Source organism: Botryllus schlosseri, chromosome 2 (genome assembly GCF_051294905.1).
Source record: "Botryllus schlosseri isolate E-star chromosome 2, Bs_hap1, whole genome shotgun sequence".
NCBI lineage: Eukaryota > Metazoa > Chordata > Ascidiacea > Stolidobranchia > Styelidae > Botryllus > Botryllus schlosseri.
The window spans coordinates 9,825,058-9,843,713 of NC_137237.1; the positions used below are offsets into that span (position 1 = coordinate 9,825,058).

Sequence of the window (18,656 nt, forward strand, 5' to 3'; positions counted from 1 at the left end):
ACATCAATTGCACGTCAGTCCGAGTTTATTGCACACCCATTTTAACGGCATATGACATATGACCCTGCCGGAGTGCTTGGTTACTTCAGCATTACCGTCAGGTAATTATATATTCCAAATTATTTTAGTTGGGGTTAGCCGTAGGTTTTCATAACCAGTCGAAAAAGACGCCGTTTGTCCATCCCGTTTTCTAGTTGTACATTCTAGCTAAATATGTGTCACTGCGTCTTATCAAAGTCGGATGAAAAGGTTTATGAATATATTTTTAGCGTTTAACATAACAAATATCGCTAAACTTACATTAATTCAAAAATTTTCTAAATAGCCTCAAATGCTCATGTGGCCCACCCTTTGAGAACCCCTGGTGTGGTGTATTTCGTTCTCAATGTCGTGTGATTGCGGGCCAAGCTCAGAGCAGAGAGTCATTAAATATTCACAAAGGAAAGCTGATTATTTCGAGCAAGCAAAATTTTTGAGATTGGCAAGGTTCATGCTCGTTTAGAGTTGAATTATTTTATGCTGCCAGCGCCGTGCAAAGAGTGATTCGAAGTTGAAATGCAAAGAATTTCAACCAAAGATGTGATAATGACGTGAAAAATAGTAATAAATGAAAAAATGGTTCACAGTGCAGAACCTACCAAGGTTCGTTTGTGAACGCGAACCTCTAAATTTCTGAGGTTCACACCTAGAACGCGAACGTGAGCCTCACGTTCACACCATCCCTATAGTCGAAGTCCAAATAGACTTTTCACTTTGTGGCATTGTTTATCACCTGCAAAAAATGAAGAGAACAAAGCCAAGTAGGCTATATACCGGGTAAGGTGGCACATCTCATAATTTAATGAAGGAAGTATGATGGACATCGGCGGCATTTTCAATAATATTCTCCGACATTTATATCAATGCGAGTCATACAGTTGCTTTCCCAGCCGCCATAAGCTTGTACCTCACAAACCGAATTCGTGATTTCATCTGGAAGATAAATCTAACATTCAGCTTGATAGCAAGTGTGGCTACTGGATCTCGTAGAATATCCATATATTCGCAAACCAAAAAATAAATTTCCGAGAAATCAACCATGACGGAATCTGCTACTGAGTATACCATGTTGCACACCAACATCAACCGTAGACATGTTACGCGTGCCTATTTAAATCAATGACCATGACCATTCGAAGGAACTTATTTTTAAGCTATACACTTTGTCTGTTAACAAATCGATAGATATAGGAGAAAATATGAAATTATTTCGTGAATTCATATTCTGCATAACGTACCGCAAATACCAGGCATATATGTCATCGAAGAGACTTCAGTAATCCACCACGTTATTTACCAATTATGATGAATTGATGCTACCGTCTTTCTGTGTGGTTGATCTATCTACTAATGCTCTCAACCGACTTGTCCTAAAAACCGTGTATTCGGTACTGTACATGACGCTATGCTGGATAGTTGCGAAACGGCATACGGTAACTAAGCGTGAAACTCGATCGTACCCAAATACAATTGCTACGGAGTCGTGTTACTTCAACCTCTGAACTGCTCTTCACATTATTTCACCTTCAAGTCTACGAATAGGTTAGACGCTCAACAAACACGTTTTTCGACCAGTTGCGCAGCTATGCTTCTAAAGACGCGATATGAATGCTGACACCTCTGGAAAGCAAACTTTTTGCGCTCATTCGCAATGTGCATGTGTCACTTTAAAATTAAAAAACAATATAAAAATACGGTGATCAATCTAATTGTTTGCATCTGAACAAACATGCGGTAATCATAATTTGTAATTGTAAGATATTTGGACGATTACAGCATTTCCAAGTAATCGTAATCAATTATTTTGCACACACAATTGATACTTTGTAAAAGATCGAATTCAAATTGTAAAAGATCGAATTCAAATTACAAGTACAATCAGCATAAACTGAACAAGGAATACTGCGATATATCAACTATAAGATCGTCGATGGTTCAACTGTTCGCGTTCGCAAACGAACCTTCTGAACTTCTATACCGTAAACATTTTGGGAAATAACTGAATCATTCAGCAATCATAACATCTGTGATCGAAATCCGTCCAATTTGAAGTTTCTCTGCATTACGGTGGCAGCAAGAAAGGGAATTCAACAGAAAAATAAGTTCAAAACGGCATTGAAACATGATGATATTCTTATCGTGTAGAATAATATGGCTTTCTTCCACCCCAGCAATACTTTCTGAGTTTGTGTTCACTGGTTGGTCCCGCAAGGCATTCCGGTTTGATCAATATAGTTGATTAGTAGTTGATTAAATCAACTGTCAACAATCAATGCGCGTATAGTACTTAACGTAACAGTGGTGAAGGGAATCTCGTGAATAGAGTTCTACTTACTATTATCGAGCAGAAAGAATGCATAATACGAAATATAATTGAATAGTATATACATATTGAAAGGAATATACTATTCAATTGCACATTGGAGTTCTATACCTCCAGCTCTTCAAATACCAATTATCCATATCAAATATTAAATGGTGTCAGACATAAATGACAAAAAAGATGACATTGTTGTTTGAGAAACAGGAATGCTGTAAGAATTGGCACGTCACATAGTATCACGACGATTCCGATCTAAAATGGTTGCTGGTTACAGCCATGTAAACATAAATTGGTATATGACAGTGGATGTATTAGGTTTGATAATGTGCAACTTTGCATTTATTCATAGGTTAAATACCGTAATAAATGATCAAGCTGAAATACAATATAACAGTTGCACTGACCAGCCTAATCCCTATCACTCCAACAGCTCACAAGACGTAGGCACTAATTACATGCGAGCACAACAACAACAGCAACAACAACAATAATAAAAAGACGAGAACTGTGATCGCTCATGCGTTACAGGAAACTATTAGGGAGAGAGAGGTGATAGGAAGAGATAATCACACACAGTTTACTTACAAAATGAGGGATCTCAATCATTCATCCGTAATAATCGGCAATGATCGCGACTAGCCCGCTTACAAGCGTGGCTGTTGGATAGCCGTTCCGTAAAAGGCAACTATATTTGTAACAAGATATTAAGTAGGGCAATTTTTTACCTAAAAGACGTAAGATTTTGACAAAAAAAAATTAAATTTTGAATTGCTGTTTCGGTCTTGCGATATAACCTTCTCGTACGGCCAGGACTTCTATCACCTCTCGTCGAGTGCGTCCTGGTCAGCAATGTCATGATTTAAACCATTTGTAGGTAATAAAGGGTATCCCGCCGGTATCTCGCTCCGCCTTCAGGTCTCGTCGTTGCGACTGGATTAATTCCCGACAATGCAGACCTTCGCAGACTCCTCAAAGATGCAGCATAAAGCACGAGGCATTCGTACTATATCTGAGTGACTGAGTGCGTGCTGAAAGTTTAGTCAGCCTACTTCAGGTGCCGCCTATTCCAGGCGAGTGAGTTGAGTTCGTAGTAGACTATGTTCCATCCATCCATCCGTGTCAATGTTGAGATGGTGTGTTTTACTACTTCATTATGGTGAACTTCACAGTTTGCACTAGCCGACGTTACACTCCGATCATATCAAATGTTGACGTGTTGGTCACCGCTTGTCTTCCGGCACTCTCGGTCACTCTGCATACTTTGCAAGTGTCGCTCACATACCGTTTCGTGTACCTTCGCATTTTCGATGAGCTTATGTTGTAAAAAACTGGATTCATACACTCGGAAAGTCTCAGAAAAAAATACTGACAAAGTCCAAACCAGTATTCAGCTACCGGGTCGGGGTTCGTCTGTGTCGCCCAAAGCTCGTAGGCTGCAAGGCAACGAGATAGGTTTAATCTTACCTCTCAACACAAGCACTGGAATTGAAATAAAAGCTTACTGACGAATGGTAGATATCCGAATATGAAGGAGCACACAATGAGGACTAGTTGCAAAACGGCTTGCTTCTCTTTGCGCACTCTTCTTTTGATGGCCGCGTCATCAGTCATTATGGAGGACTTGGTGTGCTTGTGCACTGACCGGCAGATCAACACAGAGACAATTGCAACCGCAAACATTGGAAGTAGAATGAAAATGATGTAGCTCGGCAAAGAGAACTTCTTGTAGCTTTCAAGTCTGCCAGACATATGTGATTGTGATGACTACGACCAATGGGGCTGACTCGGGACTATTTTGCAGTAAAAATCAGTCGCGGTATGTGTACAGAGATGGCGTTTTGGAGGTATGATTCTAAGAATAGTAGGCCTATTTGAACTGGTCCTGACTCGAATTTATGCTTACTCTGTTGCCCAATCTTAATGTCCCATTATATATGGAAGTTATTATGGAATTTGCATGAGACATGAGGAATGAGGAATGAGTTTGGAATCGATTTCGATCCATTACAACATGGATTTAATGCGTTTTGACTACATAATGGCATAATGACATTGATAGTACTTTGACATTCAGTTTCTGAAATCCGGTTAATATAAGTGTGGCCATTTTAGTGATGGAGGAAGTTCGAGGAATCCTTTCCCTTCTGAATAAAGTTAGATAGGCGTTTAAGTGTCTCATGCAAATCATGCCTGTCACTTATCTGCGGCAAATTTGATATTATCTTGCATTTTCCTACATTACATCATCGGTTGGTGCCGGGACGATGTGTTTCATTAATTTGGTCCCTGCATTACAATACTTACGTCTCTAACAGCAAGGTGCAAGCTGGCCATCTAGCGTTCTCTTCACCGCTGTATCGATCTCTCTTGACGCCTTGTTCTGCGCCCGTGAACAACCACATTGTAACGAACCCACACAGGAACGCGATCACCCATGTTGCCCCCACCCATAGCTGAAAGAGTATATAGTGAGCGTTAGTGCGGATGATTTGAGACAACACAGCTGCAATATCCGTTGTTTAATTGGACCACTATTAGCAATCGGTGATCCATAAAAACAAAATTTCTATAACATCATAATATCGCCAGACAGGAACGAATCGATTTAGCATGTTTAGCACGCATTGAGTTCGGCCTGCAGATCTCGCAACAAAAACGTTGCAAACAGACAAACACTCTGAACTGCGCAGGTGGTCATTTATTGAAAGTCGGTCGTAGGTTCAAGGGAAAGTGACAGGCTCAGACTGATAAAGATAAGCGATAATTGTGATAATTTCTTTGGACTTGGTCGCATGGTAACAAAAATACCCTAGCTAAACATATGGGCTGAAAAGAATTGTCATTAAAAATAGAACGTTTTTATTTTGTCCTTGATGTTTTTTTGCGGCATACGAACAAACTCACGTAGCCTAGCAACACGTGATATTTATACATATACGTAAACGCACACGAGATATGCCCATATGCGTACCATGTGTGCATCACGTGCTTATGCCGCTGGAAAAGAAAGGTACAGAGATAGCCTTGTAAGGCATTCCAAGTCTTGCACCACCCCTCCATACTGTTCCTGAAATGCTTAGCGTCAAGTGTGGATACCACGGATACGAGTACGGCCACGACCTACCGGACGCTCCAAAATTACGCGGGTAGCTAGGAGATGCACCACAACCTTCTACCCCGCTAACAATGGTGACTAAAGCCTGAATGCGCCGCTACTACCTTCGCAGCCCATATGGGCATATTCATTCTGCATATACTTGTTTCTATAGTTAATGAATAATATAACAGCCGTACCATCAAATATCACGTCACTGCTATAAAATTTCGAAAATACCAGGCTAACAGATGTTTTCTATATATTTTATGCAGTCGTTAGGGTCCTAAAAAACGTCTGGGACTGAATGCCGTCTGATTTAAACCTACCAGACCGCCTCGTTTGGTGATGCGCTGGAAAAGACGTGGTTGCTGAATGGCGAGTAACCGCAGGAAAGCGAAATTTAGAATGTGCATCGACGTGGAGAAGGTCGTCATTAGATCAACAGCCCAAAAAAGCTGAAAGAAAAATCTGTGAATGTAAAATCTTCAGAAGAGTATTCAGTATGCACACATTTTCACACAATTGACCATCGTAATTCTCCATCGATCTTGTGTGTGTCACCTAACTACATAATTCAGGTACTAACAAAATCTATCTGTCAGTCGGTCTCCAACCCAAAATGACTCCAAATTGATACCGGAATGCCGGAGATCAATTTGGGCTCCTAATCGCTACGACTATACATAAAGGAGTGAATGTATGAAATCCCTCAAATTAAAGTGTTGGGTTGCGCTATATGTTAACAGTATACTGTTAACATAATATCATAATATTTCATTATAATAATAATTATAAATAATCTTATAAATTAATTTTCTTCGCTTTAATTTTTGTGACCAACATTTGTAACTACATCATACATTACTGTATTGTATATACCCTACTCGTGCCATGATGTTAGTATGATTCGATGAGTGAAATGGAAAAGCGGTATTACTCACGATGAATGCAAACTATATATATACTTTTACTATAAATTTGTCGCAAAAAGTACTGTCAGAGTCAGATGTACATCCGAAGTAGTCTAAATCCAATTCAAGTTCAGTTGAGTCAGTCGAGCTCAAGCAATATAAAGTTTCCAAAACGTTTCATTTGACAAGTTTACTGCAACGTGCTTGAATGTTTAAATGAGCGGTTTCTTACATGGGACTTCACAAATAACGGTATGTCTGAGTAGTCGCCAAGGGGCGAAAATCGATACACTAAATTGAGGTCACAGAAACAAGATGAAGCAATCAACGGATTTTACCACACATTGTCCGCGATGTCAATTTGTTAGTTCTATGACAGTGCTCTTATCATATCAAATAAATTAACGCCCATCATTGCATGCAGCTCCTACTTTACTTTACAGAAAAATTCAGGAGGCATCCAAACATCAAACCCCAATGTCCTTCTGTACCAGAAAAGTGGGCTTATAAGCGCTGACATTAAATCAGAAACACACAGCGAAGTGATGAAGAGCATGAACACGCTTCTGAAAAGACAAATATGATGTGAATATTTACCGATTTTCAGTAATAACTCTCTCAAACCTCAATTTCGGATTCTTTCGTATCACTAAAATCGTGAGAGTGTTCAAGACAATCCCGATCACGCAGAAGAGAAAAATGATTACTCCGGAAAATATCATAACGCCGTCGGTAAAGGGTCGCTCGTAACTCCTGCAAATAACATGGCTGGTGACTCAAAAAAGGTCATCAGACGCAATGAAACCGTGATATTAAAGTCGCGCCACGCTCCGAATATGATGCGGTTTCAAATTAAAGTTAGAACTGCGATAAGTGTTCGGCAGCATTCTTTTACTCAGAAGTCACCGCATTCGAACTGCAGCTGAAAGATTTCCACGAGGGGTTCTGTAGCACTTCATCAATCTCTTAGTTTTCGGTACTACGCATCATCGCTTCTTTACCCTTTGCGTACGCTACAATACTTATCGGAATTAAACCGCAGTGGTTCATAACATACAGCTCTTTCGTAAGATCTTCTGTCCTTTAGATTTAAAAACCCCTACTTGTTTGCTTCGAGAAGGTGCAACAGTCCCGTATGCGTGCCAGAAAATGGTCGAAAATGATAACCTTTTTTAGCCACCATCATCAGGATATGGCGATCAAAAGTGATATGACGTAGGTTGGCGATCTTCCAACATCTTGAACTGGGTGCAATCGAAGTACTAGGGTGCCGCGAACTGCTTTTCCCTTTCAGAGGGTGCCTCGAGGTCAAAAAGGTTGAGAATCACTGCTGTATGGAGTCACAGAAAAACTGTGTCGCATTACTAATTGTAATGTTCAAAATATTTGCCATTCATCGATTACAATATAGTTTCATACATTGGAAATTAATTAGGATTTTGGTCAATTAGAATATGCGATGACAGCATCTTCTTGAAATATATGTTTGTAGAAGACGAAAGATTATCGGATCATAGACTTTACCTGTGCAGCACAGCAATCTGAATAGTGACATAGGCTAATCTTGGAAGGGATCCCTGATGTTAATACCGAAGAACATAATAGATTCTTTGACTTACTCTTGCGTTGTGGAGTTTTGGTATGGCACTGTAGAAAAATTATATCCATACATTCTTCTTAAGTTCACAATTTCCCCCAAAGAGTTTTGATATAGGCCTGTAAAATATAACATCGGCATTTCTAATATAACGTTTGGTAAAGTCTGTTAAAGAGCAGAATAGAGGAGTAGTGCCCTTCAACTTTTTTTGGTATGGTCAACCCCAAAAGTCATTCAGACGAACTCAGTCATTCTACGCATGTATGTAATTGAGAACTGACTACTAAGAAAATAATGTCAGCAACTTCACGGCCTATTTGAGAATCCGATTACTAGCGCGAAATGTCAGCACCTTCGCAAATGTTACCCTCTGGCACTTCATGCACTCTTGTTTACCCTTTCGTACTGGTGCCCCCCATGCAAATCATGGTGCGCTCTACGATGTACCGCGTACACCGGTTGAAGAGCACTATCACAAAAAGATAATTTTTCGGGCCATCTGTCATATAACAAAGAAGGTCTGTTCAAATAACCGGGCAGGACAAGAACAAGTTATTTGTTCCTCTCATGTAGCCCAGGGGCGGCCAACCCGTTGCCCGCGGGCCACATTTGGCCTGCTAGAAGCTTTCGAGTGGCCCGTGTAATTCTCGAAATTAGTTATAATATAAAAAAAATTACCCAGGTAATTTATTGTGAACTTGAAAGACCAACTTAAAATATGATTATTCTGACTGAGAACTTTAGGATGTTGATGCCCAAAATATCAGTTCCTAAGCATTGTCGTAGCCAGGGGCCATCCACAATTTTCGTAGATCTTCGTAAAGTAGAATAGTTCGTGGCAGATTTATTTGACTTGATATTTTTCTTAGCACTTTGCGCGATTTATTGTTACTCGATTTCTTGCTTTTAGTATTGGTGCCTCCTCTCCTGATTATTAAATATTGAAAATACGCCCAATTTACGGTATTGAGTCTAACTATATTTGCAGTTATGAGAGAACGTGTCTTCCAACATGCGACTTCGCGTCTCCACTCGCAGTAAGATCGCCGGCGATGGAACCTTTGCACAAAATAATAGACGCATGTTCACTGAAATCTTTGATATTGATAAGTCCATGTCCAAGCGCCAATTAATCATGTTCTGGCCAAATGAGCCCGGTGATATACAGAGGCGACTTAAAATATATGCAACTAACATTGTTAATGACCGAATTCATTGAAAAAATTTCGCACTGCGCGTGGTTAGGGCATGTAGACAGAGTTTTCATGACATAATTGTTATCGATTTTGGTGCTTGGGGATATAAGTCCTATTTTACCGTTACCTAATCCGATTCGATCCTATCGGTCCATTCAAGTGGCCCGCGCAATGGTTCCTAAATCTCATGTGGCCCTTTGGCCGAAAAGGTTGGCTACCCCTGCTGTAGACTATAAAACCTTGGTGAAAACTTCGATATTGATATGACCAGGTGCCATATACTCCTGTCCTTGCAATCTGAGCACCGCGGTACATTAAATGCAATATATCCAACTACCATTAATATTAACCGAATTCACACGTCCACACTGATTTCACGTGACATGAAGGACAGTGAATTTGGTGATGTAGGTCTTTCGCTCCTCGCATAATTTGGCCCGTTCATAACCGACGACTGAAGAAGGTCATCAACAGAGAGTGGCCCGCGCATTTGTTCCAAGAACCGAATGTGGCCCTGTGGCCAAAACGGTTGGCCACCCCTGATGTAGCCTATACTGTAGGATTACTGATGACGGGTACCGGCACTGTGGTTTTGATAATCCCGCAACCCTCGAAGTCGTCGTTGGTTCGACAGTTATAGTAAGTAGATATAGATAATTGCTACGGAATAGGTGTTCTGATGATGATGACCGCCGACCGTTAAAATGCTGCATAACGATATAGTCCTGGTTAATGATATTTTTGGTCTGTTTATGACAGTCGAGTCGAGTAAATTTACGCATTTGAAAAAATAACTCGAGTCAGGTCGAGTCACAAAAAAATCGCTACCCGTGTGGAACTCGAGTCGAGTCATTACATACCTGGTGCCAATAAAGGACTCCCGCGGTCGAATACTAAACCAAGATCTATTTAGAATTTAAATACCAATTTGTTATAAGACCACGACAAGGCAGTTAGCTTCAGTCACATTGTTATGAGTGATATCTTACTCAGCTAAACCAAGCGCTCTTTAATTGGTTTCTCCTCCCGCAATGTCTTATACAGACTGGGGCATATACAGGAAGGTCAAATCAAAATCGTGAACCATACACCAATGTTCCCTCTACTTTTTGACGAGGCTGCGCAGTGCGCACACTCACCAACTCACTGCGCAGACCCTTGGACAACAGTGCGCAACGACTAAAAAAGGTCATCACTTCGGATTTTTTGTGCGCAACTTGGATTTTCTGTGCGCAGACACTGTGTCAGCACTGCGCATTTGCGAACGTGTGCAGCTTAGCGGGAACATTGCCATACACGTCAACAGTACCTATTGCAAAATATATCCAAGGCTACCGCCGGGAATGTGAACTAGTACGGCTCTCAGACTTGTACAAACTACTGCATTTTCAAAAAGCGCAACTAGAGCTAGTCCTAGAACTACTCACTTTTCAAAACCTGCAACTAAAACTAGAACTAGAACTAACGACATTTAAAAAATAACACAGCGCAGAATAAAGTGCAAACGTTTGACTTATCACGCCAGCGTATTTCCTTCTTCTCATTCTTAGAAAAAGAATTGCTCACATCCGGATTAGTTATTCCCAAGTCATTGATTGTTAAGAACCGTACTGAAGTGGATTTCATTGACCTAAGCCACACATTAACTTCTGTTTTACCGGATATATCAGACACACATCGACATTTCAAAAGGACGGGGTTTCGAGTTTGAAATGGGAGAAATTTCGATCCCAAAGAACCACCCGCTGGCTACACTACTGCACGGACACCATGCAACCGAACTCGATTCACGCAAAACGACGACATGTGCTTTCTAGTTGTTCGGCAACTGATATTTTTTCAAATGTGAAACTAGAACTACTGAATTTTAAAAATATGCAACTAGATCTAGAACTAGAACTATCCGCAACTAGAACTAGAACTAGAGCTACTCTATTTTCAAAATCTTGAACTAAAACTAGAACTGATCACTTTTCAAAATAGGCAACTAGAACGTGACATGCCACCCCATTTTTGTCGCTTGCTTTTCTATACTATCTTCTTCTACTTTTCATTTGGTGTGCATGCCTCCTCTTTACATCGCCTAGGCCAAGGTGGGTGTCAGATTTTAAAGACTACTCCAAGTCGTTTCGACTCCATCCTATCTTTTCATTGTATCACAATTTTTGTGGTGTATTGAACTGATAAAAATTGCTAATAAATCGAACCGAATTAGAACTAGAACTACTCAATTTTCAAAATCTGCAACTAGAACTAGAACTAGAACTAGAACTATCTATACTAAAAAAAGCATTACTGAGTTGACCGCCGACCTTACTTGGATAATGTCTGATCAAACATCGTATTGAGGTTAAGCACTGAGTACAAGGTTTCTTGAATATGCGTCACAGATACTATTTACGTTTTTAAGAGGAAATGCTGATTCACGCTAAGTCTATACATGAATTATATTCATGAATAGGACTATAATGGCTATTATTGTATCTTGGATTGCGGCTATAGGCCCAATGTCCAGTGAGAAGTAGGGCTGTGATTGAAATGTAAATGCACATACGGAGGTTTAAAATAGCACTCTCGCTTAAAACCTGTTTTTGTAGCCATGGCCTCCTTATCGACGCAGTGGAATCAGAGAAGCTTATGTCCATTTTAAACACTTGGTAAAATCAAGTTTCAGTGAGAATTTAATTTTCTTTTAGTCATATCGTGGTCATGGTTGTGTTGGCCACAATGTGACTGACATAAACACCGGCAAGATATGGCAGAAAGAAAGTCCTACAAAAACGTGATTTTTCCATTGTCATAAGCTACTTAGATTCCACTTCGACTTTACATGGAAATTTACAATATTCGGCTCATTTGTATGCATGTGAGTGCTGGTGCACGGCAGATAATGCTCGAAAGTTGTACTGTTCGAGAAATATTTTCACGTTATGAAATCACTAAGAGGCATCGATGCTGCACGGCAGACAGAGATGCGTCAGCAGCCATCGTATGAACCTCGCGCATTATCTTCATTGTTTATCTAGCGTCATGACTGGATTTGCAAAATCAAACATAATGTGTATATTACGCTGTTAATTCCATGGACTGGTGTAGCCTATAGAGAAGTTTCGATGGGCCCAATTATTCAATCTGACTGTAGTCGCATATGATTACCAACTGAATTTGTTAATGAAGAGATGCGGTAGCATCAATACAGTGCTGTATATTTAACAAGCTTATCAAATGTCATAAATCTTCAATTTTAATATGATCATTGACGTCGCCAGGAGGATAATGACTTATGTAAATAGACGGCGAGCCGAAACGTAAAATGTTGCACTTTTTGCCGTTCAATTTCGGCCTAGCCCCTACAAATGATGTATATGACTGAAAACCCATCAGACGACATGGTGGTGATATATATTCTACATTCATGATTAGTAATCATTACTATTATTACAAAATGCCTTGTGGATTATGTTCATGCTTGTCACCATTGTTGACCTTTTGCACCGCCGGCACAGAAATTAGGTTAATTACTGTGAAAGAGGGTCGTGACGTATACGACAAAATTTAGTGAACAAGATACATTGACATATGACTAGCAGTAGAAGATGCAAGGGGCGTATTAAATTGAAAGACCGCATATACATGATCGATCCTACTATAGCTGTTCAGTGTTCATTGCATCGCATTGTGTCCTGTACATCGCACTGTACATTGTATGTATTGAGCCCGTGAAAATACTCATGTGGCTGGTTTATGGTTTTAACGACGGTTTGAGTACAGGTGGGGACTCTGGTTGCGTAATTACGTTCCGTGTCAGGAAAGCGGAAGTAAAAAATCGCCGTTTCAAATCATTGCCCCGACAGCATATGAAGGCTTATTTTCATTTTATACAATATATATGAATTGCCTTGCTCATGTATTGCATCATCGGCCACATCGAAATGGATACTAGGATTAGCAGGGAATTATCATTCAGTAATTTTGCAGTTTGATTCAGCATATAAACCATGGTAAAGGCAGCCATGCTGTGGTATACTATCTTTTCTTATGGTGTTGATTTCATGAACATTTTAGTAAGCTGATGATCATGACATAATAAGGCAAATAATTTTTCGGTGCCATTGGTAATCTTCCTTTGTAATAGAATAATATGTACAATTACGCAAATTATAATGCACACGTTTACAGATGTCACAAAGCGTAGTTCATATGGACGTATTAGAGGTAGACACTGCAGTACTTTCAAACAACTCCTTTTCTTCTTCTTATAGCCTACTTGAAGCTGACCTGAGTCTTTTAAAGCACTACCTTAGTATTATTGCGTACTTGAGTCAGGTTTTGCAGCACAACGGCCATGTCTACCTTAAACCTAACCCTAACTCTAATCCTAACCTTACCCCTAACTCTAATCCTAACTCCTACTCTACTCCTCACCGTAACCCTAACCCTATTGATCAGCTTACCACATCTGCGACGCGTAACTTTCACAACGCCTCGGAGCTGAATACAGTGCCGCCAATAAAATTCGCACGAATCTGCTCAACATCTGCGTGCAATGCTTCTAGAAGCATCACGCGTATACCAAATATACAATTTATTCATATCTTGTGAGGAGCAGTACGACTTATTAATCATGCCAAACTAAAATTGAGAAAGTACACGTTGCTACGGAAATCGTGCTTCACAGTGTCAATTGACGAGTTAAGGTTTTGACCGGTCAACCGTTGAGTTCCATATTGCAATACCGACAGGCACCGCCGTAATGTGAAACTATTGAAACTAACGATCATTCAGAATGCATAATCTTCGCCCACTTTTTCTAGTAACGAGCCAGCAGCCAGTTCTGCGTATATTGTTTATAACGTGCCGGAAACTCCAAACGTGTATAGCATCACACAGACTTTAAGATACCCGTGTCATTATAGACCGTGCATTCGATATTAGTTATGTAATGCGATACACTGCATAGTTGCAATCGGTCGCAATACTTACAAATAGCGGTTCACAGTTTCTGGGATTCAAGATGAACGATAGGTAGGTTCCGACCAGTTGATTAGCTGTACGTTTCCGACGATGTGATGGGAATACTTTTCTCCAGTAACAAACAAACCTAATTTGCTCATTTGAAGTCAACGATCAACTAATGCCTCATCGAGCTTATGCTCACGAAATTCTGATAAAACAGGCTTCCCCTTGATAGACATACACATGACCGATCTCCGTTGGTATATGCGGTTTAAATACAATCAAATACATCACTGGCATTGGTTGGTAGCCTGCGATATCTATATGCGTTGCAAAATAATTGTGAACTGTATCCCTGATATCTACATTTAACAAATACCCTCTACGGAACGAATCTGTCATAATAGGCCATACAACCAATACCATCGGCAATAAAATATGAATAACATAACCTGTCAACCACCGGCATGTGTAATAACAGGCTTATGAGACATGCTATTAATATATAGGGGAGATGTGGTACTGATGGATCACTGGGACCGAAAATACTTTGTAAATTCTCTATGATAATTTCATATTTACACTCCGTGGACTTGTCTACAAGTGCATGATGGCAAAATCTTTCCTCACATACAAAAAAAAACGACGCGCGAGAGCTATGGGGTCTCTCACAAATGGTTTTTGTTTTGGGGGGTGTAAACTAAATTTAGATCGACATATAAATTTTTCTTTGTAACCTTCAATACGAACAAACCAGCGATCATTTTTATTGTGAAGTGTAGGGCTTGTATCAGGCTATATAATGGCACCTGTTATATTTTTCGGTACCTTCGTTGAGTGGATTTTCTTTCGATTCATGTATAAAATTCGTAGAGTGGGGACCGATGATACAGTAGATGAATCAAGCAAAATAATCAAGCATACTAATCATGAAACAAATGAAACATGCCTACGTACAGAAAATCTTTATGTATTAATTGCACATGATGTTTTATCGCTATAACGAGGTATTTGGAAGTCACACTGTCGATTTTCGGGCAAAATGTATGTACCCTCAAATTTATAAGTTCGTGCCTGAATCGAAACGTGATTTTATGACAACATTTGAGTTAATATTTATTCTATTTTTTGACGGTTGCGACCAAACATTCTTCTTTTGCTTGCTGTAGCATAGATTTTAATACTGAGCAAGAAAAGTTGTCACGTCTGAGTTTTTTAGAGTATATGTCTCATAGGTCCCCGGGTCGTGTGCCATTGGACCCACCGGGTGGGGACCGATGATACGTTCGAGCAACAAATTTTGAGCGTCCATAAATATTTTTTGAAAAGACGGATATTCATGTATATGTGCGCGATAGGCAGAGCTTGTAACAAAGTGCTGAGCCAGCAAAAGATCTGCTGTTTTCGGCTGAATATTTTGGGGCCAGCGATCATTTTCCAATTTTTGATCCATCGGTACCACATCTCCCCTAGTACTTTTGCAGCAGCGGTGTGTGTCGCACGAAAATAGTAACATGCGAACTATAAACGACGGACAAAAATATGATTGTTGAAAATATTAAACGGTATCAACCACACACACGCACACACAGGGCCGTAACTGCCGCACCCCAAACCCCCCAATTGGGGGGGGGTTGAGCTCGAAGGGGGCCCAAAATTATTTCGTGAATTAGCATAGATTATAGAGTATTTTTTGACAATTTATGCACCTTTTTGAAAATTTTTCGCGCTATGCGCGATTTCAAGATGCCAACTATCTGGATTATTAGGTACTCTTCCCCCTAGAAAAAATAGGCAAGATTTATAGAAATAGGCATATCGGCGTTGGTCATTACCGCGCCACGTCGCACCGAGACATATAATGATTTAGGCCATGTAACATGCGACTCCAAGAACTGTGTCAGAACGATCGACAGCGACAAACCTTGGCCGTAAAGGACTGCCCTACCCTTATGATGACCGAAAACTTCGTTATATATACAGAATACATATAGGTTCCTGTCTTGGCAATCTGAACCTCACAAGACAAATACCATCCCGCAGGAAAAATTATATACCAGCCAATAAATACCAATCCGAAATCGTGTGATTTTTCATTTTAGTACGTTTGCGCGATTCTGTATTTTTTGATATAGCAGACAGGAGGTCACGAAATAAAATCATGTAACGAAGTCATATCAACGGGTCCGCCCGCCCGAAGATGTTCATTAATTATTTACGGGCTCTACAGTTTCAAAGACACCTCACTCAGCTCTACCGGTAAATCTGATTACGTGAGCAGAGAGGACAAGAAATTGATAGCAATATATATGCAATTACCGATCTTATTTGACCGATTTTATCATGAATTGTCGAAAATTTTCGCGCTTCGCCCTGACTCACTAAACAGTACATCTATAAATTCGTGGCAAAAGCGAACAACGTGATGGGGGGGGGCAATTTATAACCCTATGGGAGCCTAAGACTTAAGTTTTTTGGGGGAGGGGCCTGACGAAGTGCTGTTTCGTTCCTACGCTATACGCTCGGAGATGTTTAATTATTATTATTGAGGAGTCCTAACTTTTCAAACACACCTCACTCATCTCTACCGATAAATCAGATTACGTGAGCAGAGAGAGGATAAAAATTGATAGCAATATATACGCAATTCCCGATCATATTGACCGATTCAGTCATGAATTATAAAAATTTCTCGCGCTGGGCGCGCACAGCCAAGAAAATCCGACCCACCAAACAGACACCCAATGTATAAGATAAGCAGCGGTAAACGCACCTCATTTTATCGCTTGCGTCTTATATTCTCTGCATTACTTTTCATTCAGTGTGCATGCCTCTTATTTACTTTGCCTGGGCTAAGGTAGGTGTCTGATGTTAATGGCTACTCCAAGTTGTTTCGACACCTTCCTATCTTTTCATGGTATCGCAGTCTTGTGATATTTTGAAACGATGAAAATATTAATAAACGTGATTAATTGATTGAACAGCGTACAGGCTGAGGAGGGTATGGGGGGCGAAGCCCCCCAGAAGTTGTATTTGTCACCATATGGGGGGCCCAAGACCGACGTTTTTTTGGGGGGGGGGGGGCTGACGAAGTGCTGTTACGGCCCTGCACGTATCAGATCTATAGCCGCGATATAATTACCGGTATCTTTTATTTTCGTCTACCACCAGTTGGGTTTGAAGGCACACTGTTTTTGCGAAGAGTGTAGTGTGAATCCACGGCAACGCAATCGGCTGGCATATGAACATACTCGACATTTGCTATCTTGAGCGAATATTTAATGGAAATTTCTCCTTCAAAACTTCTCAACATTAAGCATTTTTCCATCTTCTCAGAATTGATTCGCGGGCCGGATGTTTGACACCCCTGATGTAACGGTTTCTGATTGTCGTTTCTTGCCTCTGTGAATAACTATTATTTGGTCGAATTTCCCAGAAAACTCTGAACAGAATGTGCTATTTTTTTCCTTCCCATAATGTAGTGTCAATGTCACCACCTTGTTCCTGATGGCTACTTGAGTGAAAACTCAACACTGTCGACAGATGGTTAAAATGTGGCCGATGGACATGCTCGACATTCACTACTATCAGGAATGTACTGTATGTATAATACAATAGTTTTTCAATTTACTCAGAATGACCTCGCGGGCCGGATGAAATGGTCGGGCGGGTCGTATGTTCGACACCCCTGGTGTACACTGTACTTATATAAGGGATATATGGCAATGTCCATTAAAACGTAGAATTTACTACAGATACAACTGATAGCTTTATCGAAAACTTCCCAATTAGAGTGCCGATAGAATAGTATATGTCAAATTGCCTAATATTTAGGGCGATTTTTTTACCTAAATATGGAAGATTCTGACCTAAAACATCGAAATTTTGACATTTTATGACATTAAAATCTTAATTTTGACCAAATTTGACATAATGTATGCAAATTAAGTGTTTTCCGACATAATGTTAGAATTGTACTACTTATCTTCATTTCTGGTTGGAGCTGTCTGTCCTTACGAAGTAGTTTGGCATGCAAAAAACTTTTATCCCTCGCAAACGGACAAATTGTTACATGGAAAAACTTTATTTTAACGAAATCCGGCCCTACGAAAAATTCCATTAGTTATCCTACATTGCGCATTATGGTAGAAATTTTTGAAATTCTTTGTATTACAACGAATGATATTTTCCCACATTCTCGGGTAGAAAGTGTCTGTCCTTACTAAGTATACCTTGCCAAGAATGGAGAAAGACCGTTCAAAAGCAGCAGTTGTTGGCTGACAACACTGAAGTTGTGCGTACACTGCTGGTGACAAACCGTGTTGCTTCATTCTGGCAATGGTGTCTACATCACAATTTTTCATCGTGCGCCTCTTGATCTTAAGAACTATGAAATGCCCACGCAGTCTTGCTTCAGTTGGGATATTGCGGTACGTTGAGCATAACACCATGTAAACCTATTTGTTTTATTTGAATGTTTATGATTCTCAATGAGCAGACAATGGGCCCTCTACAACGGTAGGCCTATAAAGTATAG

General features: G+C 40.1%; 1 protein-coding gene across 1 annotated transcript; it reads right to left on the reverse strand.

Annotated features, from left to right (window-relative positions):
• Nucleotides 1–3,243: 3,243 nt before the first annotated feature.
• On the reverse strand, nucleotides 3,244–8,471 carry LOC145433420 (growth hormone secretagogue receptor type 1-like). Its single transcript, XM_080310519.1, has 7 exons — nucleotides 7,990–8,471; nucleotides 6,995–7,123; nucleotides 6,807–6,936; nucleotides 5,786–5,914; nucleotides 4,667–4,815; nucleotides 3,865–4,100; nucleotides 3,244–3,795 (listed from the first exon to the last, which is right to left on the reverse strand). The coding sequence occupies exons 1-7, from the start codon at nucleotides 8,106–8,108 to the stop codon at nucleotides 3,548–3,550; spliced, it is 1,140 nt and encodes a 379-aa protein (XP_080166645.1). The 5' UTR covers nucleotides 8,109–8,471; the 3' UTR covers nucleotides 3,244–3,547.
• Between the last annotated feature and the right edge of the window lie 10,185 nt (nucleotides 8,472–18,656).

Bases quoted from the DNA above. Each gene is read 5' to 3' on its own strand.
- LOC145433420 (XM_080310519.1), bottom strand. From the start codon at position 8,108: ATGCCGATGTTATATTTTACAGGCCTATATCAAAACTCTTTGGGGGAA. The intron at 7,124-7,989 runs GTAAGTCAAAGA...TGTTATTTGCAG, and splicing joins CAAAACTCCACAACGCAAGA to GAGTTACGAGCGACCCTTTA. The intron at 4,101-4,666 runs GTAAGTATTGTA...TATGTCTGGCAG, and splicing joins TGCACCTTGCTGTTAGAGAC to ACTTGAAAGCTACAAGAAGT.